The sequence below is a fragment of the Antrostomus carolinensis genome, unplaced genomic scaffold (genome assembly GCF_000700745.2).
Source record: "Antrostomus carolinensis isolate BGI_N321 unplaced genomic scaffold, ASM70074v2 scaffold1642, whole genome shotgun sequence".
Classification (NCBI taxonomy): Eukaryota; Metazoa; Chordata; class Aves; order Caprimulgiformes; family Caprimulgidae; genus Antrostomus; species Antrostomus carolinensis.
The window spans coordinates 37,761-61,535 of NW_010301446.1; the positions used below are offsets into that span (position 1 = coordinate 37,761).

At 36.7% G+C, this 23,775-nt stretch overlaps 1 protein-coding gene across 3 annotated transcripts in view; it reads left to right on the forward strand.

Annotated features, from left to right (window-relative positions):
* The window catches only part of LOC104521435 (kelch-like protein 13), a 75,495-nt gene that overhangs the window by 27,888 nt on the left and 23,832 nt on the right, over positions 1-23,775 (forward strand). The window contains exon 1 of one of the 3 annotated variants that reach the window (XM_010163429.1): positions 9,718-9,797. The exons of 1 other annotated variant lie outside the window; for it this stretch is intronic. In XM_010163429.1, coding sequence (XP_010161731.1) covers positions 9,718-9,797 — 80 coding nt within the window. Of the gene's footprint in view, positions 1-9,717; positions 9,798-10,266; positions 10,393-23,775 lie in introns of those variants that run through there. One more of the 3 variants, XM_010163427.1, reaches the window with a different exon arrangement.

The following is a 23,775-nucleotide window of genomic DNA, read 5'->3' on the forward strand; positions in this document are numbered from 1 at the left end:
GCTGCGAGGGCGGGTGGAAGGGAAGTGGTGCTGCTCTGCTGTTGGTAGCTGTCACCTGGGCTGAGCCCTTCCACTCACCTCCGTGCAGTCCTTTCCTTCTCAGAGCTTCATCAATTTTTTTTTATTATTATTTTTTCAGTTTTGTGTTGCCAAAGGATGATTTGCCGGGTTGAAGTGATGTGGTCATGTGTACAACACTATAAAGATGTAGAAAACCGCTTAGAGTGTGGTAGTGCTGGTGAAATGGCTCAGCAGTGGGACCTGCTGTCAAAATGGACATTTCTGAAAGGATTGAACTTCAGTTTTCATTAGAAGTCAGATATTTGAAGTTTTATGACATAAACATTTATAATCAAGAGACTTTAAACTATTTGATCTACATATTTCATAGTTTTAAAAAATACAAATAAGATTAGCATTCTTCTGTGGGCCTTTCTTAAAAACAGCTCGTGCTTAGACTTTTCTTGCTCTATACAATTACTTTATGCAAAGCAGCATGTCCTGATTTGATCCTAAATTATCCAGATAGTTACATTGTCACTAAATAAGGATGTTGTAACTGCAAAGTTGTTCCAGTCTGCTAAGTGAGTATCTTAAAACTGTCACTTTAAAACTGCTTTTGGAAATTAATTCATAGCTTGTGCATTTGCCCAACGTAACAAACTTGAATGAAATAAATAACTCACATCTTTTGAAACTTTGCCTAGGAAACATACGGTTTTCTTGAAATTTATGTTCTCATACATGCTGGAGAAGAAAGCAGTTTGTAATTCTTTCTATAATTTAAATATTATGCAGGAATTTTGACATTTGGCAAATTAGAAATAGAATATAATGGTGTATTTCAGAGAAATTGAACTGTTTAATATGGAATGTCATTTTTGTGATCATTGTTTTTTTTATCTTCTGGAAAAATCTAAATGTAAACCAGGTATAAATATTGAAAGTATAATGATTTTTGTTTTTTAATGTTAATAACCACTAAGATTGTGCTAATTCTGTGCCATGAACATACTCATTGATTGTACACCCTCCCTACACCCTGTGCAGCTGAATGTTAAAGGCCGGACCTTTTGGGACCTTTATATAGCAACACTCAACAGTGAGAATTTACAGGAAACCTTTTTGCCATAGAAGATGGCTAGGTGTCTTCTGAAAAAAAGGTAGTACCCAACTCGGCAGAAATCTTGTAATTAAAGCTGTTCCATGCAAGGAACACAGGACTGAAAGGATGGTTACAGATATCATTGAGGTGGAAATCATCCTTGAGCTGCTAACTCACATCTTCAGTGTCTTTGCTCCTGGCCCCCTCCCAAGTGAAAGAACCTGTAAAAACTATCAATTTTTGTCAATTTTCACTGCTATTGTTGGGAATATGGGAATGGAACAGCAAAACAAGAGACTGGGTTACTTGATTTTGCTTTCCTTTTGGTAACAAGGAATGTGGATGTTATCACCTGCTTGATTTGCTGAGGAAGGGAGGATCTGGAGCAAACAAACCAGGGAGTTCCCTCATGTTGCCTTTTGGGAAGGAGTCTTTGGACTACACCTACCTTTGTCAAATAGGAGGAGTTGATTCCTGATTGCCTTTGGCTTACAGGGAAAAAAAAAAACCCAAACCCCCCTCCCCCCAAAACACGCCACTCATGGAATTTAGTTTGAGTGATCTCTAGACTTGAAACTTCTTTTCTAGTGTAGAGAAATTGTACCTTTTTTTTTTTTTTTAAACACTAAATGGGGGAAATACTACTATTAGTGATAAATTTAAAACAACATTTTGCAGTGTAACCCTTCCAAGTTCATTTGTGTGTGAAGGCAAGCTGAATTTCAAGTTGCTATTTGATAAAAAATTTGTATCCAACATGCTGAAAAGTAGCTGATAGCAAATAATTAAATTGATTGAATCTATGTAAGTATCATATTTTTGTGATTCCTTAAAGGAATGCAGCCAGCACCAGTGCATTGACTGTGAGCAGCATGGAGCAGCAGCTTCAAGTCTTCTCCTAGAAGTTGTGTTCCTGCTGTTTGTCTCTTGGGTTGCACATGGTGATTTCTGACAACCTGGGCTTTAAGCATCAGCATCTTTCTCGAAACCTTTTCAATCTCATTCTCTGTTTGAGTCTTCCCCTGGAGACTGTGGCCTTCAGATAAAGACGTCAGTCTGCCTGCACTGGAAATTTTGTGGACTGTGGGTTAGCAGACTGGATCCATCAGGGGTAACAATGCAGTGGGAATTCCTGTGCTTATAAAAAGTTAATCTTTTTATCTTTTAAAGAAATTTGAGTCATTACAGAACCACAAGAAGAGCAGTGATCAATGTGCTTTATTCTTGCCTCCCCAGACCTGCCCTCTTCATTAGGGATTGCTTTGCGTAGGTGTGCAGGACCACAAAAACTCACTCCAGTGGATAATGACAATAAGGTTTAGGGAATGCAGAATGACTAATAGATTTCATGTAAATAATGGAAGAATGAAGGAAAAAGCCTACAAACTTCTAAGACTATTTTAAAAATGTTTTAATCCACACATGACTGATGGCATTTGCAGTTTGCTGTCTGTGGTGCAGGAAATCCTGAAGTTGTTAGTGACTGGTGCTCAATCCTAGCCTCCTTTCAATTACTAAATTGTTTAATATATTTACATCATGTGAGTCAGATGTGTAAATGTGTTTAGGCATACTTTACTAAAATAAATTGCACAGCCAACAGACCATAACAGCTGTGGAGAAGTTGTTTAGAAATAAATTCTTTGTAGTTCACGGTTTGACCTAATAAAAATAACTGTTGCTTCAGAACAATTATTTTAGCAGGGTCAGTCTGGCTGCTCTGACTGTGCATTCAGATTTCTGTGGTGATTTATTAAATATAATCACCTGGGGAAGAGGAGCACAGTTCTCCGAATAAATTAGTGTTAATTCAAAAGCATTTCTTCTTAGCGGTATGTTGTCAGCAGAGTTCATAGGCTTAGATCAGAAGTTGGAAACCTTCATTAACTCACTTTGGTTTTACCTCCTACTAAGTGTTTTAAGCCCTTTTTACCTAATGCCTTCTATGTAGTTTGCCCAAGCAAAGAAAAATTTTTATTTTTTTGCATATTACAACCTGTAGCTTGTCATTAAGTTAACAGTGCACCTTGACTCTTGGAAGTGCTTTCTTGCTTTCTTATCTCAATTTTAGAGCACAGCCCTCTTCAAGAATACACACAAGAAAATGCAGGGCATCCATAAGTGGCATAAAATAAAAACTATCTTTGTGGCCAGAAACACAAACTTAGGAACAGATTCAAGATATTTCTGAGACTCTGTGTAGTTACGTGTGGTGGTAGGACATTACAAAATATACCTGAAACAATTTTAATATTTTAATAAATTAACCCTTCTAAATACTAAAAGTGTGGATACTACAGGAATTAGGCTTGTTCATTTCTTGTGTGTCCACCTTTTCCCATGAGTTTCTAGGAAGCTAACTTAGGATTTTAACCTAAGTTATGTTTTTAAAATTGTTTTCAAAATATCTGATTGTGACCTGACAGGAAATGATGTGGGTTTTTTTAACTGTTTACTGTTGCTGAATGATTTCAGAAATTTCTTACTTAGACTATCAAGATATTTTTTCACGTTAACGAAGGATACTTGCAAGGGCCAGGGTTATGGGTTTTTGAAAAATGTATGAAATGGAGGAACTCATTACTCAACACGATTATTTCACAGTCAGCTAGCTGCTGCTTTTTTGGTTTGTTGAAGAACATATATTTTGGTACTCTCAAAATCATGTGACAACTCAAATCTTTCCTAACTGAGGTGTCTGGGAAGGAAGGGGAAGTGACTGTGTCAGATGCAGGGTAATATATATTTGTCATATATATATATAAAAAAAAAAAAAAGTTTGTGTGTGTGTATATATACATATGCTATATATATATAAGAACATACATAGATATAGTATGCATATATATATATATATATATATATTTATGTATAAAAATAGTTTTCACTGAAATGATGCATCCAAAAATGTTACTGCAGCAATTTCCTCATTTATACAGGAAAAAATGCTGAGTGGGTGGATGGCAAACTGCAGTATTTCTTGTTAAACGTGGTACATGCCTTGACTACTTAACTTAGTATTTAAAGATTTGGGGATTTTTTTTTTTTTTCCTGTTTTAGAAATGGCCCTACACATATTGCTATAGAGACAGGAACCTGTACTGCTTACAGCATTTTGGCAGAAGGAGGGGTTGGCTGCAAACCTAGTTTATCTCACTTCTTTATGCTTTACAATTTATGATTATTCCTTGTTCCTTGAGCAGTCAGCCCAATTTGAAAGAATTAAATATATTTGACAGTAACTATTTTGTAAGCACCTCTGTTTATTTATGGGGCTGTACACATCTTGATGTCTATAGTGCAATTGCTTCCAAAAGATGCTGTAACTTATATCAGGTGTCTGAGGGTTTTTTTCTTCCAGATATAAAAAATTTTCTTTGAGACAACATAGCAGACAGTAAGTCAAAGTACATGTGTAATTCTCAGAACTGTCTTCAGCTATTTTAAAGCTTATTTCTTAATTTACTTTAAAAAAAAAAAAAAATCAATTGAAAGACTGTTTTTTTGTAAGATAGATCTTTGAGGTTTCTAGAAAAGTTGTAGTTTCCGTAAAAGTATTGCTGGGTGCTTACTGCAAATTTCTTTCTGTACTTGAGTATTTGGGGAATGTTACAGTGTTGCTGTGAGGGGATTGCAAACATAACTGTACTGGTTTCCTTTGGATTCCTGTTGAGGCAGAGATTAGCTTTCCCTTTGTATGTATTTTGGTATGAATATTTTCATGATACATGGCCAAAGAAATTATATTAATTAACTGACTCGTATGTAGGGCAGTACTGTCAACATAATCTTTTAATTATTCTCTTCCAGTAATTGGAACAGCTGCAGTTTAATAGATTGAAAAGCCAGAGGTAGAGGCATGAGAAGCATCCATGTGAAGGGGAAAGAGGAGCTGAATAAGGAAGCCAATTAAATTATCACACTGTCAGTTTCTTAGGGGTCCTGAAGATAAATGTTATGCATCCTTACTCGCTCCTCTGTAGTTTCTAGACTTGCGCCTTTACAGCCATATTTAAAATGCTGAAAGGATTTGATAGTGAAATGATTCTTGCATTTGAGCTCCATGGCTTTATGAATATTTTACTGGATTTTGGGGGTTCTGTTTCATTTTCTTCTGTATCAAAAATGGTCTTGTGAAGTAGTACGCGTCAGCTCAGTGGGCTAGTAGTTGTAAGATATGTAAAAAATCAGAGCAGTTCCTTTTAGTGGGAAGCTGAGTTTCTGCTTTCAGTTAAGAGCAAGCTTTGCTAGTGCTAGTATCATAAAGCAGGTTTTATCATATACTAACATGTATCTGTTTTAAAATGGAAACATGGCTTTATATCAATGAATTTTTAGAACATAGGTTTTGGGGAAAAGAATCTCAAAAATCTGAAGATGGTCACTGGTCTTAACATCATCATTTTAACCTATTTTTCTGTGTTGTGGAGTCTGGCATCTTCTCTTCCATGAACAAGCACTTTATCAGTTGGAAACAGTCTAATGTTAGAAAACACAGTATTTGTGACACAAATATTTAGACTTGTTGTCAACATTTCTAGATGAAAACAGGGGATGTAAATCACATTGTCACTGTAACATTGAACATTTTTTTTTCTGTAAAGCTAAAAGAAGCCTGGGGTTCTGGAAGTGCAGAAGACTTTTCAGGTCATGCTAGAAAGGGTTTGCAAGAGTTCAGAAAGTTTCCATATAGCGTAACCCTATTTCCACCTAGTGCTTTCAGTTCCTCCAGTACTTAGTAGAGATGAGTAACAGGAGAGAGGTAAGCAGCTTGTTAGAGCAGAACAGCAAATCTTCTAACCGCAGTGAGTCACTTGACTGAGAAAATAATTTTTTTTGGTTTGTTTTTAACAGTTGAAGGACAAAAAAAAAGAAGTTAAACTCAATCTGTGCAAACTGATGAAAATCTAGTGGCATGTCTAGAAGTTAACTTTTACTCTGGTTTTCCTACAGGAATTTGTGTGGCATTCCAAGGCTAAGAATAAATATTTTCAGACTAGTATAATTTTACGTTGCCACTGGGCTCTGATACATCTTTCTGCCTGTGACTTTGTATTTTATAATGCAGATGAAAGGCAACAAAGACGTGCATATTGGCAGTCAGTATGTGTGAAACAACATGGTAGCACCTTAGTGTTCAGGTGGCACAAAGGAAAGAAGAGGATATCACAAGAAAAAGGAGGAGAATCACAAGGGAAGTGGTTTTAGCTGCATTCAAAAAATTCCTGCCCTGAAGATGAGCGTAGGAAGACTAAAAGATGCTGTGATCAGCACGTTCCCAAGGCCTGGTTCTGTGTGTCGTTTCTTCACGTGCTTTTGCAGTATGGTTCTGTGTGCCTGCTCCCCTCATTTGGGGCCAAATCTTGCTTGTTGGTCAATGAAGAAGGATTTGGGGTGGCAGGTGGAGGTGGAGGGATAAGATATGCCTTACTTCTTTAAGCACTCTTCCGTGTACCTTTTTTTTTGTGGGATCAGAGCTGCACTGCTGTACAGCTCAGTCAATAGCTTCTGGCCTTGCTAACAGCTCAGGCCTGTAAAATGGCAGCTTGGGATCTTGCCTTTGGTCTTTACATTTTCTTTTTTTCTTTTATGTCACCTTTTCAGTTACTTTATGGAGGTGTTTTCTGCAGAAGTGCTCCATACCCTGTCAGTTAATTTGCTGTCAGTCTGCTCAGTGCAGCTTCGAAAATGCCAGCATGGAAATGATGGCTTAAAAACTAAAGACTTCTTCTTTCTTGTCTTTTGTGTGCAGAATAAAAGATACGTAAGAGACTTGGATAATAAGTAGAATGCGACTTTAAGCAAGTTATAAATGCTGGATGCTTTTAATCTTGAACATGAACTTCCTTAAGAGAAAAATACAAAGAACAAACCCCTTGAATAATCCCAAGAAGTTGTTTAATCTCCGTAGTTATCATGGGACTTCAGCATTTAAGAGTTTTAAACTTAAAAGCAAATCTCCAGTTTGGTGATCCAGTTTGATGTGTTTTCATAGCACTTATCTAGGAGTAACGATTCCTCAGCAAGTAGCATTCTGCACAGAGCTGTAAGGCTGGTTTTGGCCTTCGGTAGCAGTTAGCATGGGGACGAGCAGCAAAGCAATGTAATGTCAGAACAGAAAATACAGGATAGTCAGTGGGCACGATGCACTCTGGGAGATCAGGTGATTTTTCCTATATTTTTAAATGTGTAACTAACTGTTATTTTTGAAGTTTTAAGTAAAATTACAGAGTAATATCCTGTGATTTTCTATTGTCTTAGAAATAGTTTATGTAAAGCATAGAACACATTTAGGTAATCTTTTATCTGGGAATATGCAACCGACTTGTGACTGTTAGGAAGAAAACTGTATTTGATTTATTTTTTTCTTCTTATGTGCACATAGGTGATTCGTTTCTCACTCTCACGTGGTGGTTCTTTTGCAAGTGAAAAGCATTTGCCTATTTTTGGAGTACCTGGCACTGCTGCTTCCTTCAATCCTTTATTTTGTGCATTGGCCATTTGATCAAGTGGTGTGTGCTGGACATTAGGAGGAGATGAAGTTGGTGGTGCTTGGGATTCATAAACTTTAAAAAAAAAAAAAGAAAAAAAAAGTTAAGTTTACTGCTACTGGGTTTCCTGTAAAGGTTTTAATTAGGTTGCTTGTAAATAAATGGGAATAGAAGCACCCAGAGAAGAGTAGGTATTTGAGCACTAATGCTGCCCTTTACGCTGAATGGTCTTGCTGGGGTCAGAAGTGGGAAGTAACTCTGCTTTCTGAATGTGCATTGATTAACTTAATTACCAGTCAGTGCCTGGGAATGACTGTGGCTTTTATTTCTCTGGTCAAAAGGGTATTTCAAGAGTTACTTTTGAAAAAGTGGCCCACTGATTGTCCTTAGCCTCATTCTTTTATATTAGTAATGCTTCTGTTAATAAATAAAATGTGTAATCAGCTCCTCAGGGTTGGCAGAGCAGGGAGATCCAGACGCTAAAAGTGGTTACCAGTTGGTTGCACTGGCTGTGCACTCAACGTGAGGACGGGAGTAACAGCATTTGCTTGTTGTGTTTTAAGACAATTTCTGTATGATGGCAAACGCAAAATTGAATGTATGAATTTATAGTCATGATATTTTGCTTTGTGGTTATAATTCTATAATTCTTTTCTTCTATCTAACATCTCTTTCAACTTTTAGGCCTTCAGTGCAGAGAAGGCATGTAGTAGTCTGGTGTGATGTGTATGTATGGGGCTGTTGCATGCGGTATTTACAATGAGTGTTGACAAGCGTGGCTGTTGGCATGTAAATGCATAAATTATTTTAATAAAAGTAAGACTTCTTTATGCTAAAACTGCATACTTGCTCTCAGCAGGGCTAGTGTTTCTTTGTATTTTTAGCTTATAAACGCTGTTGTCCTGCACAGCAAATGTCTGTTCAGCATTCAAGTAACATTTCTGTGAAATTTGTTGCCTGCGTTAGTGCTGTTCATGTGTAATTTAGAACTTCTTCAAAGAAGTGGGAAAGAGATTCTCAAGTGTTTGTCAAATAGGTGCATCTGGTTTTGAATTAGCCCTCGGCTCTGATAATTCTGGGTTGTTTTAGTTCCTTGCCTGTGGTTATGGTAACAGCTTCAAATGCTCAAAACTATTTTGGGCAAACATTTTTGATAATAATGATCAGAAACAGCAATTATTCCCTGGTGATTTCATCCCAAAAATAAACTTAATGTAAGTTTCACCATTATGAAAAACCTATTAATGTGTTATTAAGTGCTATTAAAATGCTTAAATTTATAGAAATTCCGCTTCTGGTTCTATTCTTTATTGCTGAGTAGCATGACAGGGTGTTGGCGTTTTTGTGATAGGATTAAACCGTTCTGATGAACAGAAAAATTGTCATGCTGTAGAAAGACTTTTGAAATCTGTAGAATAAACATCTTAAACAGTATTGTTCTGCTCTACTGTGGTCATGCATTAAAAGTGATTTTTTTATTTTATTTTATTTTTCCCTGTAGGGGAGTTAATATAGTTGCAGCTCTACCTTATTTTCTCTAGAAACCTGCTCTGCTTATGCACAATATGCTATTAAAATCTCCGTTCCCTTTTTAATAGCTTGCCTTCTATGCTCCCTGCTGTCATCAGCCCTGGGAGGTCACCAAGCAGAGCAGAGAGTTGTGGAGTGGTCCCTGATGGACACCTGCGTGACCGTCTGCTTCGTCAGTTCTTCAGGCAATTTGTGAGCTGCTGGGGGGGCGTTCAGAATTAGATTGTTGATAGCGTCCCTACAAGGACTGCTATTAACAGCCTGCTACTCTCTGCTTCTCTGCTGCGGAAGACAGAGTGATATTTGTGTTCCCATAGCATGTTGTAAAATGCATGAGATTTTGCTCATCCTCCTTGGAAATGAGAATAGGAAAATAAGAGCATCCTGAACCAGAAGCTATTAGAAGAGCATGCAGAAACCTGCAGCGATTTATGCTTTATTTTGACTTCCTAGCTATGGATTAGAAGGAATGATTTTTGCAATGGGCTTTTTCCATAATGGCATTCTTGTATTGTTTGGTCAGAGCTTGCACAGGAGGAAAACAGGCTGCTGAATTTAGTCACTGATCTCTATTAGCCGTGGCCTAAGGCTATGCTGAGATTTATATCCCATTTGTATTGTTGCAGCTCAAAAGAAGAATGTTCAGAGGATGACAAGTGTATTCTGAGTAGGTATGTTGTTTCATTTTCATATGAAACCCTTTTTTTTTTTTTTCTGCTTCCATTGGTCAGAAATGAGGTTAATAGGTAGAAAATATAGTACAGTGCTGCAGTGTCCCTGTGAAGGTAGAACAATAGCATCAAAAACAGTTCTTTAAAAATTAGCTGCTTTTATTAAATAAAGCTGCATTGTGCTGGTGTGCACAGTGCAGTCTCTCTTTTTTTTTTAACCATATACTGCAGTCAGCGCTTCCCTAACGAGGTGGCACTATTGTTGAGTTAGAAGGATAGAATCATCATATTGCTTTAGGGGACAGCAGGATTTAAAAGGAGATGCCTTGCAGCCCTGTTTTACAGATTGGAAGCATCAGTTTAAGGGCATTGGCAGAATCATTTCCTTGTTCTTAGCAGCAACCACTGCTGTGTCAGTAGTGTGTGGAATGGAAGTCCTAGTTGGTAGTCTGTTATGGAAACGCTGTTTACTGTTATTGTAGTACCGTGGTGACAACATGCCATTGAAATGGAAAACGAGCTCTCCTGCTATCTGGAAATTCCCAGTTCCTGTGCTTAAAACATCCAGGTCATCGCCACTTTCTCCAGCATACATGTAAGTGAGAGAAATGAGGATAATAAGGTGGGATTGCTTTTGTGAGACTACCCTGTGGCAAAATACCCTGTTATATATTAAATGACACTGGCACCCAGAATTTTACCTTGTTTTCTATGTAGATCCCCCCCCTAGATTTTATCCTGGATGTTTTATGATGGATGTTGTGTTGAGTCTTTCCCTCTTTGTTGAAATGTAGAGAAATTGTGCAGATTAAGCCGTATTCATAATAATATTGTATATGTTCATTTGAAAAGTTCGTGTTGCTGTTAATCTGTAGCTCTGATCTTGAATTGACAAGTTAAGCTTTGAGGCAGGCTTTCTTTGTAGTGTATACGCTAACATTTCCTCCTCTGAACTATTACTCTTGGAATTTAAACATGGAATCACCTGCTGTATTGTACAGTACTTTTGTTTGTGTAAGCTCATGTATGAAAGAAATCATCCTGCTTTGGTCTTGTTTTTATTCTTGAAAGTCTTAGCCTTAGTGACAATTGAATGGTTTTTTACAAAGTTACAATAAAAGCTTAAAACATAAATATACATAATTCATATCTGAATACTTACATAGTTACTGCAGTTTGTCCATGGAAAGTAGCTTCACATAAGAGTATTTCAATACACATGGAAACAATATGCCTTTGTCTTGCCAAATCTTGATGGAGCTTTTGTTCACCTTTTGTTGCTGTGAGTTCTGTGTTAGCGTACACAGGTGGCTATTTTTTCCTTCTGTGAAATAAAATTAAACATAGGGTACTGAATTGCTTCTGCCTTTATTTAAGGAGGCAGCTCTTTTGAAAATAAGGAAGAGTTGCTATAAAATGCACAAGTAGCAGTGTAGGTGACTGGAAAACACCATAAAGACTGTTACTTTCCAATAATATTCCAGCTTAATATCTACAGTATTTGTACTTTTAAGCTTGTATTGTCTTTTTGCAGATAGGCTTTTGCTCCAGCTGCTATAGGGACATGCTGTAAGAAATAGGTATTTACAGGTCCTCTGAATGTTGTCTTTTTTGGTTGTTGCTGAGAATTGCATCGATAAGCACTGGAGCTGAAACAATACAACGCCGTATGTGTGGTCACTATTGTTCTCGGTCAGAGAGGCTGGGGTTCATACCTGGCTGTGTCGAACCTGTGCTGTGCACGCTCCAATTTTAAAATTAATTTTTTCAGGGAATTGCTTCAGGTTTTTCACTCTCTGAATGCATCAAATATGTTTAATGCTACCAGAAATAATCTGTCTCTAATAAATTGCTACTTATTATGACTTTTTAAAAAATATTACTAAATATGAAGAAAGTATAATGATTAAAAAAGAGCTGTGAGGCTTTTCAACCCATATCAGGGAAACACTGTCTTTAGTGTTGTATATTATGGTTTTTGTTTTTTAAACAGTAGTACTTGTTAAATGCAAGAAAAATCAGAAATAGCCCAGTCTGATCTATCTGCTGCTGAAACTGAGCATTTCTTTTGTGCGTCGCCTTTAAATTGCTAATCTAGCTCTGTGTATGCTCCAGCTTTTATGATGAGGATCATGTAGCTGATTATCTCAGTGTGTTGAAAGTATGTGAACCGGTTTAGTGATCATGCTTAACTATAAGATGCTGAGCTTATCTGGAGCATGAGAAATATGTGATCAGCAGCCTTAATAATCTTTTCATAATGAGTCAATGTATCCCAGTGTTTATGGAGACGTTTCTTCACTGGCACACAGTCCTGACATTAGCAGGATCTTAAATCTAACATTAAAATTATTCATATACTTTATTATAAGGAATGAGAAACATTGCAAAATGGCACCTATTTGATTAGGCAGTATATATCAACTGATTAAAAAAAACCCCAAACCCTTGTAATTTAGGTTGACCAGTAATATAGGTGATGGAATTATCCTCATTGCAGAGGTTACAGTAAATTTGTTACTTTTTAATGTGATCTGATGTTTTTTACATTCATATTTATAAGTTTTCTTTGAGAAGAAGTACTCTGCACGCTGGCAAAAGGTTTATGTTTCGAGTAAAAGATTCAGGAATAAGTGGCATGTGAAATGGAACATGTATTGATGTAAAATAAATGACAATAAAAGTCTTGAATTCACAGATGAACACTTCTGTACTTAATATTTTGGATCTAAAGTATACAAAGGTATAATTGAGCTTTTAATCCCTTTAATACTTGACATGTTAATCTTATAAAATAGGTTTGTAGTGTAATTTGGAATGTGAAGTAGGGAAGTCTTAAAGGTGATTTTTTTTTTGGGTTGGGGGGGGGGTACTTAAAATTAAATTCCAATTTTTCAGGTTTTTCTAGTTAAGTTGACCTTAACTTTCAAAGCTTCATCCTGCTTATGATTTACAAGTAACTTATCTAGAGGTTAAAATGATGGACACAGAGATTTTATTAGTGTTTTATTTGGTCCGTGTCCCTGATAAGTGAACTCTGCCTTAATTTCCCTGTATCGAAATGCTGAGACTGGTGGTTAGGAGCACGTTTGGCTTCTTGGCTGAAGCAGGCAGCTACGTAGAAAGTAGCACCGTAAAACAGGGAACTGTCCTGCAAAGCTGTGCAGCTGGAGTGCTTTGGCTGCATTCTCAAAGTTTGTGGTGGTTCCCGAGGTGGGGAATGAGTACGAAGAGCTTGTCCCGTAGAGTCCTCTGCTGCGGGAAACTTGTGTCTGAGTAGTACGTGAAATAAAGGACCTGCTGAAGTTGAGCTGCTGACTTTGTAGGCGAGGATGTGGTTCTGTTACTGGGAAATCTGCTGGTTTTGCTGGGTCTGATACTGCTTTCCTGGCAATGGGAAGGAGCAGCAGTGAGTCACTGCCTCTTGGCTGGTGTTTTTATTTACTACCAGTTAATTATTAAGGATATTTTCAGGATATCCTGACTGCAAGAGGTAACTCTTCATGTTATACGGAGGCTGAAGGGTCCCTCTGAAGGGGAATGCAGACTTCTACTGGCTTCTGGTGGAACTGGTCCAGAGTAGCTTGAGCTTTCCCCCAAGCTGATGGAGAGATCCAGTGACACTGCTTAGAGAAAATAAGATAGTATTAGAATTGGAGCACTGGCATGTGACCAATATATGTAGGTGTAATTTAGCCTGGCTTAGCGCACGAGTTAGGAATGTGCAGCTCTGTGGGCACACACATGCCTTTGTCAAGCTGCTTTACATTTTCTTTCATGACACTTACAGCATTGGGGTTTAGAATATAGATTCCTTCTGTTAAAATGAGTGTGAACAGTTACAGCAAGTTTATGCTCTGCTAGTGAAATCCTATTCATATTTGCAGTTGTGTTGACTATGTGGGGACAGACCTAGGTGACTTTATTATGTGGGCAGGTGAGCAGTTTCAGCAAGTGAATCAGAGAAAAGGACAAAGTGAATAATACTGAGCTGGAAAAGTAGTATTCCTTGGCATAGTAGCTGTGTATGGACAGCCAGATGTTAAACACAAAAAAAACCCCTTAGTGACTGACATAAGCAGAAGATAAGGATTGAAGCCCTGCTTCAGAGAAGATGAGGAATAGTTCAGTATTTGGTTGTATATAACAGCTTTGAGCTGTAAAGGAATATGTGTCCCAATTACTGTTCATGGGTCATGTCTCATACATTAAGAATTAAGAGGAGAATTAATTCTTATTCACATACATTCATTGTTTTCCAAAGTTGTGCACATCTTCCATTAACATGAATGGAAGTAACATTTGTGGAAACTCTGGAGATTAAAGTACTGTGATGGACATCTGCAAAGAATTAATTAATGAAAAAATACTATTTTCAAAGATACTGTGGCATAGGGTTATTCTATAAACTTATGTCGTGGGAGAATGATTAACTGTTTTTTGCAAAGGTAAATATTCAGTTAAGTGTGTTTAGTCTCCAGCATGCTGTGTTTAAAAAATAAGTAAAAAAAAAAATAAAAATTCTTAATGCAGAATAAAGTTTGTAAACTTAGTGCCTTCTATCTTTTTACATGGAATAGTGTGTTGATATTTTAAATGGAAACTATCCTTTGCCTATGTTTTCACACATAACTGACTAATGTGAGGAGACATAAACAAATGTGACATTCCAAATATATTGCTATCAAAGGGTTTGCAACAGTCTATCCTGAGTCATGTGGTTATGAAATTCATCCGATAGGAAATGCTTTGCAGTAATGGAAATCAGTTACTGTGCAGAAAAGTAGAATAAATTCTTAATACTCTGGAGTAATCAGCATTAGTTTTATCTGCTTATATAGGTTATATAGGTTAATGCTTTTGTGTCCTCTTTCAAATCTCTGATTCGCTCTATAATGGGCTCTTTCAATTTATGCTCTGCAGTGATATATACTGAAATGGGAAAAGGTGTGTATGCATAATTCATCAGACCATCTGTATTAGTTCTCTTTTGCGAGACCACCCTCTGTGTGTCTACTGTCTTCAATGGTCATTTTTAGTAGATAGGATCCTTTTGATGGGCTCTTCAGCATTTGACAGACTACATGCTATTCACACCAAAACAGACTCACCTGTGTTTGGCAACATTTCTATTTTAAGCTATTACTTCCTAGATATTCCAAATTTCAACATGTTGAATGTCAATGTGCAGGTCACCCAAATATTTTTCAAACTAATATAACAATGCATGCAAACAAATGAATTGAGTGGGTAGGGAATAGAAGGGGTTTATGTCTTATAAATAGAAAACTGCTTTTAATCCCAGCAATTTTGTCTATAGAGTTCTCATTTGTGCCTGTTGATCATACTTTTGCTTTTTAAATAATAGGTACTTCAGTAGGTTATTCTAAGTTCAAAATGTGACATTTCATTGCAGTAATAAACTGGCAAAGACAAGGAAAATAATCCCCAAACCTGGTTGTCATGAAGTTTCCCAGCACTCGTGGTTTTTCTGAGCAGGTGATGCTGTGGCTTCCAGGTTCTTAAAATTACATGATATTGCAATATTGACATTATGTTGTGACCTGCTAAAGCATCTCTATTGATTTGTCTTGAATATGTTACTCAGCCTATTCTGCCAGAATGTCAGTTCTGCCAGTTTGTCATTTTTCCCATTATTTTCTTGTTATTGTGAAAAAATCTTGTCCAATCACTTTCCACTCACTGGCTTTTCTAGTGTTATGCAGTATTTTCTGTTGAACTTTGGATGGGGATACCTATGGATTTTCATAAAGTACTTGGTGAATATGGGGGTTTTAAAATAATAAGTCACTTGTTCTAAATGGTAATTGTGGGAATTGTAGTGCAATAATGTGTAGCTATAACACTAAAGTGGAAGTGCACATCTATGTTATTGCTGTAATATTTTGTCCAGCAGTGACTGAGATTGTTGCAATGTCTAAGTTGCAAAAATGTGTTTTTTCACGAGACAGACAAGTCACCCATACCTGTTATCGGAAATGCTTAGATTGAAACTCTTTATTGTGTATGGGAAAAAATATTTTACGATTTAAAGTAATTAATGCCACCACCCTACATTCTCCCCAGGAGACTGTAATAAAGGAAGCTAAAACAATTGTGAAAAGTCACACAGCAAGAGGAATGGTAGAGCAGACTTAGGCAGCAGAAAGAGCAGGGGTTAACTACCAAACCCTAATGTCAGAATCTTACTTTTTTTGCTGGCCTTTAAGCCATCAAAATTATTCTGTACAGTACATAAGAAGGAAAAAAAAAGCCAATACTCAGGAAAGGAGCTGTTCATAAATTGGTTACAGGAATTCAGTGGGATGTATATTCTATGACCAAATCTTGAATATGCTGGTGCCACCTTAAACATATATAGGATCTTGTCTCTAAGGAACCATTCTGCAAAGTTAACAATTTCTGTGTGTATGAAAATGAAATTTAAAGACACATCAGGTAGAACTGTGATCTGCTGGTATGTGCAAAATGTTTTTCTTGAGTGTTTTGTAATGCACAGGAAATATTAAGCTGCCTAGCTAAAATTATGACTTGCCTTTTGAACACTTAACACCAAATAGAAAGGGCAGAGAACAGGAAGTGCAGTGCCAGTCCAGCCTAAACTGTGAAACCTCTGAGGTTAGTATTTTACCTTTTTGAATTTCAAGGGAATAACGTAGTTCTGCTTCTGTAGAAAAGCTACAAAGCATGTACATTTGCTTTGCTTTTTTGTTTTTAATAGTGGGAACAATAGACTAACACCAACTTTGTCAAAAAGTCATTTGAGAACCATTTCTAATTTAGCGTCATTAAACAATCTGAGTCTACAAATTTAAGCTACAAATGGCTCAATGAATGTAAACCCTTTGTCAAATAGATAAATGTGGATGTGATACTAAGGCTCCCAGAGAGACTAAATACTGTTAGGAACAAAAGCTTTATAGCAATGACTGAGCCAAATATTGCTTTGTTTCTGTGGAAAACAAATTTGAATTAACCAGCAGGCTGTAATTATACTGCAAACAGCTTGAGACCTCTGATAGTTTAGTTGTTTAAAGAGGAATTTTAAGGAGAATATTTTCTGTGTGCATATCTTGGGAAATCATGCTGAAATGGTTGATGTTGCTTAGTTGTCTTCTGCTGGCTTTGTGGGACCTAATTGTGTGTCTCTTAAGTTGGTCATGCAATGAGCATCTCATGCTCTAACTGTGTCCAAACAGCAATTAAAGTTGGTGAGCTACCTGCCTCTTCTTGCTGCCCATCAGCACGTGTCCAGAAACGATCTCTGTCCTTCTCTGCTGATTTGGGGGGTTTGGAACCCTATATACTCCATTTCTGCTGCCCTTGGCCAGAGCCTCATGAAAGTAAAATGCCACTTCTCACTGGTTTGCTCTGCTCTATAGACCTGGTTTTCTGTTCTCCTTTTACAGAATACCCTTTATTGAGAGGAAATGTGGAAAATAGATATAGGAACATTTTTTAAAAAAATTAAGAAACAGTAAGCTTTATTTTATGCCTTTCTCCTGGAGTGGAGATTTAGAAGAGCTCAGTACCAAGTTACTAAACAAATGTTTAAATATTCTACTGTTACTGCTGTTCTAATCTATAAAAAAAGTCAGGTGTAAAAAATGAGATATTAAAATATAAACATCAGAGCATTGCCCACGGTGAGCAGTATTCTGCTGTAGCTACTTTTGAAAATTGCACCTGTAGTAGTTAAAATGCAGTGTTAATTCACTTGAGGTAAAGGTTTGCAAACTTCTGGTTGTGGTGGCCACTTTCAAGTGAACAGCATTAAAAAGTTATTTTTAAGAAATGCAGTAACCTGATAAATGCAAATTGTTTCTACTTACGTTATCAGCCTCTAGTTCCTCTATTAAAAATACAGCCTTTAAACTGTCCAGTAAAAACAGTGATGTCTGAAGCTGATAGCATGGGACTAGTGGTCATAAGAAAGGGAAAAAAAGGCAGGAATCCTACTCCTAGTGCTCTGCGTGTGACACAAAGTGATTTAGGTTCTGCCTTCCAGTGCTGCTGTTAAATTAATCCTACTTTCAGGTTTTTAGCAACAGCCTGTGTAAGTACCTGTGTCCTCCCAAAGGGAGAACTGAAGTTTGGTGAACCTGTTGGTTCGTCTGTTGAGAGAGGAGTTCACTTGCTCTGTCAACCAACCGTTTGTGCAGGTTTTTAGCAACAGCCTGTGTCCTCCCAAAGCGAGAACTGAAGTTTGCTGAACGTGTTGGTTCGTCTGTTGAGAGAGTTCACTTGCTCTGTCAACCAACCGTTTGTCTTTGTTTTCTCTTCTAGCTGCAGTTATGTGTCTGTTTTAAAATGTAAACTTGCATTTTCTATAGAAACTTTTGTAATAAGAAACCATTAACAAATTCTAAAACTGCCTAGTTTTACTGGGCTACTGATACCACAAAGGAATTAAGTTAGAAACTCCTGTTAATAATAAAAACGTGAGATGTTATTTTAGGGGAGGACAAGTGTAAGAGTGACTTCTTTGCCAGAATGAAGGATTTCCAGAAATTTTATAGGTAGAAGATATGGAATGGAAGAAATGTGAAATACCACGATTGTGTAACTTCTTAATCTACATTATATTAATATTAGAATGTCTTAATAGACGCATTATTAGATTACAGTGTTGCCACATCAGTTATACTTACTGAGCTCCTAGGCTGCCATGTAATTTGTTGGGGAATTCCTAAATTCATTACTCGCAAAGCTGGAACATCTGTTCATAATGGGAAGACAGTAAGATAGTCAATACTGAAATTATTTTTTGGCAGACTAAGCATACTAAATACCTTTTGGCAGATTATGCATACAAAGTAAAGAATTACTCTAATAGTAAAGGGAAGTTTCATTGTATTTCACTGGCCTTCTTATTAACAGGTTCATTAGCAAAATAGATGCATAGCTGCGTGTATAGGATAGCCCTATAATATATCAGATCTTTTTTGACAGATCGTAAAATAGTAAAGATTTGTCTTGTAAAAAGAATATCTTAATATGAAATTGAAATCTGGTTCTTTGCTGATAAATACCAGAGCACTGGCAGATGCCAGGAGTGATTGCTGAAGATGCCATTTACCAGTGACCAGAACACTTGCAGTCATGGTTCATTGAACAGTAATTTGACAGAGAAAATAAGGCCATAATCCTTTCAAAAACAAGCTATTGAGCTTCACCAAATTAAGAATTCACTGTCTGGCCAATATGGCTTTGGCAAGCTTTTAGTGAGTTATGTAAAGACTGTGGGTTTAAAATAAATCAGAGAACATGAACTCTAAAATATCTGTAGCTGTAGGCTGATCTCCTTCCTTTGTTTTCAAAGACTGTGCACTATGCTCTGACAATTTCTAACAGATCAATGGTTTACTGATGCAAATGAACAAATCCCTGATAATATTCAGCTGCCTTATTTCTGTTGCATCAGAATAAGTTCAATTACTTCTGAAGAAAACATCATAGCAGAATATTGTTTTATTTTATCCCTGCTACTGAACTCTATACAAAATGGCAACTCCATAATTCAAATGTTCTAGTTGAGGGTAAAACTTGTCATAGTTTCCACAGATCCCTGCTTATCGTGGGTCACCTGCATGCCTCTGAACTGTTTTAACAGGTTAGTATTTAGAAAGCAATTTGCCTCTGAATTGTAACTCCAGCCAGTTAAAAAATATTTGTCAGTATTTCCTGGAAAGTTCCAATTCTTAAAACATATTTGGAAGGAAGATGCCAATCGCAATTATGCTGGAGATGTGGGCAGCTCTGTCAGCAAACCTTCAGCTAAGGATTGAGTAAGGTTCAGATTCCAGGTCCAACTACAGGGTCTCATGTCCTGTCCTGGTCCCAGGGTTACTGGCTATTCTGCTGTGTACATATTGCAGTTGCTCCTTTAAAGTCAGTTCACAGTTTCCATAATTCACCGCAAATAATCTCTAGAGATTGTGTACAGAACTGGGAGTGGTAATGGACAGAAGTCCTGTAAATGCTTTGGTCAGTCTGTGTGTTTTCAAATGGAGTATTTGGTATTCTCCAGGAATACTGAGCTCCTTAACGTTTGTGCCAGTCTACGTTATTTACTTGTGCCACTTCTCTATGTGCAGGGGCTAGCAAGTAAACTTAGAAACTCATGAAGACCCATTGAGGTGATGTCCAGTTGTCTTTTCTTTAGCACAGGTCAACTGTTCTTGTTGCCCCACCATGTTTTGTCCTGTGTTGTGACAAGATTTAGGGAATTATATACCTCATAATAGTTAAAAGCCACTGAACTTGTATCTTTCAAATGAATGACTTATTAAATAATATTACTGAATTGTTCCAATTTGAACTTTCTTTTCTTCACAAGGCGGGTGCTTAGCTATGATTTTCTTCTACCTGTGCTATGAAAAAAATCCCCAAAACCCAAACAAACCAAAAAACCTCAAAACAACCAAAAAGGCAGTGTAGCTTCACGAGATTGGCAAGACTCTTGAACTATTGTTAGATTTTTGGTGTTGGTTGGGGTTTTTGTTTTGTTTTAGTTTTTTTTATAGTTCAACATTTGACTTGCAGTCTTTCTAATAATTGCACAGATTGTCAGAGAAGGTGTTCAGGTACTTTTTAGTAGATGAACATGATTAAAATAATATCTTTAGAGAGAAAATAAATGAAAGTGAATCTAGTGGACGATCATCTAAAGAAAGAACACTTACATCCTTTTAAATTTTTTTAATGATAAAAAACAAAGCTATCTTCCTTCAAAATTGATGGAAGTTAGGAAATTAAGATACATAATTAATATCCATATAATACACAGCCTCATATAATACAGAGTCCATATTTCATCGTTACAAAAATACCAGTTGGAAGTACTTGAAGGATTAACTTGGAGTCATGAGAAAAGCAAGTTTGGTTACAATAGCGAGGAAAAAACCTACACTGTACTTGAAAGAATCAACATAAGGTTAGAAAGAAAATTCTGACTGATAGCTTATTCTGTGATAGCAACTAATTAACCTCGGGTGCCTTCCTCTGCACTGTGAGCCACTGCCTTCCACGGGTTGCAGAAGGAGTCAGGCAGCTCTCTGCCTTGCTATTGCAATGTGAATATTCATTTTACTTTAAACTCCAACATTCCCTTGTTTTTAAGACTATAATATTCAGCCCCCTCCAAATCAAGTGTGTACATTGGAAGAGGTGCTAATATCCACATTTAGAGCAACTTTTTGTGAATTATCACTACATGTTAGTGTAGTTTTAACTGTCTCCTCCAACTTTCATTTTTTAAAAAACCCTGTTTAAAAAAAATGCTACTGCTGCACTTGTTTAATGATTTCTATTGATCAGAACAATAAAATTAATTAGAAAATGAATTAGCTTTCTTCTTTGGTAGTATGCTTAATTGTGATATACTGTACTTAAAATAAAGTAAAAAAAAAAATCAATAGGTTTACATTCATTATTCTCTAATTAATTATAGTGCTTAGCAGACCTATGTTAATGAATAATGCCTTTGATAAGTATCCAAACAAGACAGATACACTTACTGTGTTTTTGTTGGGAATTCAGTCAGATATAAAGTGTGTTACCTGTTTGTTCTGGGTGTGAATGGCAGAGTTCTTTCTCAATATTCACTTTACAGCCCCCCAAACCGAAGTTATATTCTGAATAGTTTAAAATTTCTTTGTAGGGTAGTTTGAAATTGCTCTCACTGTATATGCCAGAGCACTTGGGTTGTGCTGTTTCTTTGTGTATCGGTATCAACGCTGCGTAAGAGCTGTTGCATTTTCACTTTGTCTCACAACGACAGGTTTCTCTTGTTCTGTGAAGATAAATGCTGAAACTGGTACAAAGCCAATGACAAACTCATAATTTCTGGTTGCTCTAGGAATGCTCTTTCCCCCTCGGTGAATGTCACAAGGCTGGGATTCAGGGGATCAGCGCGTTGTTGCCAGGTCTTATTGCTGACTTGCGCTGTAACTTCTGCCAAAACCAGCTCCTGAATGTCACTTTCTGATTAATAGGAGAAGGTGCTCAGCCTTCCCGAACTGTTAAGCTGTAGATATAAAAGGTGATGTATTTAAAGAACAAAAACAAACAACAACAACAAAAACCAAACAAAAAAAACCCACAAAAAACCCTCCTAAAAAAACCAACCACAATTTTTTTGGTCATAATTGTTTAGATACAAAGCAAAAAACAGTATAGGAATAATATAATCTGCTTATCGTTAAACAAGTTTATTCTTGTGGAGTCATATGCAGACAAGTTAATGTTTGAGATTAGAACTGCATTTTTATAATGTGGAATTTTGCAGTTTTGAATGTCTAATTCACACATGCAAGTTCCTGTACATACATAACAACCAATGTGGAAGAGAAATAGTGAAAATCAGTTCTGCAGAAGAGCATCAAGTTGTGAGCTGCTGAGCTTCTATGTGTCGATACAGGTATTGGGCAACTGCCCATTATGTATTGAAAATCAGGCAGGGGAAAGAACTGCTTATAGTCACAGCTGGCACATGGAATGTGTGTTTTTAAGTATTGCAAGTATGTGGAAGTGTATTGTACCCTCTCTGTTGGCTCTGCAGTTGTATCCCAGCATTTGGTGCTACAGGGGACCTCTTAGGACAAAGCTTGGGAAGTTGTATGTAAAGTGGCTTGTTCTGAAAAATGCTTCCATTATCGCTGCCTTTCTTGGAATACGTGAATCATGGTCAAAGTCTTTGCTTTCATTTGTAAAACTTAAGTAGTTATGCTGGCTGTTGGGAAATAAAGTAGCATGGTGTATGTGGGAAACGTGGTAAAAAGCCCACTCCACACAGCCAAGAAAGTTGGTTTACTTGTATGTTTCTTTTCCTAATGATTTTAACTGATGTGTACATCTTCTATGTTCTTCTGGGTTTAGAAAAAGTTTTTTAAAAGCCTCTTCATATAATGGCTATCTGATCTGACATTTCTGGAAGATCTTTCAAGAGCAAGTAGTCAGATTCATGCTAGTTGAATCTGAAGTTCCTTCCCACCCACGCTTACAAGTCTTCCCACATTATTTTATATTTCTTCTTAGAAAGACACGTACACATTTAGAGACTGTGTGTTCTTTGAAATTATGTTAGACTCTGTCCTTGATGTGATTGTATTAAAACTAAAGAAACCAAACAAAACACAAAACCCCAAACTCGAAACACTCTAGAACAAATTGAACAAAAATATTTTGTGTCATGAGCTAGCAATTGCTTTGCTGCTGTGTTACATTGCTGTTTGCATTTGGTGGATGCCACAGATAGTTTGGAGAGCACTTTTCTAAGGTAGGCCTTGTAAAACTTTATTTAAATTACACTCTGGATTTGTTTTATAAACTAGAGAGAATTCTGTTTCAAAAATGACACAGTTCTTGCATGCTACAGTGCATCCACATTTATTAATTCTTTCAGATGCCTGAGTATTGGGTTGATACATTAGAAGTCAAAGCTATTTAGATGTACCCTTGTTCCTACAGTCTGTTGTTCTGTCTGTGTGCATAAAATCTCCCTGTTTCAAACCCATGTACACTGTTGAATGGTGAATTTGTTTTGAATGTGTTTTCATAGCTGACCTTATGTCCTCATGGGTTTGAACAAGGCACATCAGTGCTATCAGGGTAATGTGTGAGTTTCAGAAACTGCTCAACGTAGTCCAGGTACCCAAAGAAGATGGGAGTAAATATTCTTTTTAATATTCTATTTAAAAAAATAAACAAAACTTTTTTTGGGGAAAAAAAATTATAATTATTTTTCATCTGCAAATTACATGTTTTTCCTTACATAGTGATTGCAGTTAAAATAAGGGGCGGAGTGGGGAACTTAAGCACACTTTTGTCACTTATTTAAAGTAATTTCTGAAACTAGCTTGGAGGCCAATGTTTTAATCTGCATGTTTAAAATTTGGAAAAAATTTTGTATCTGAGATTTGCAACAGTTATGTCAAACTGCTATGAATCTCTTTTG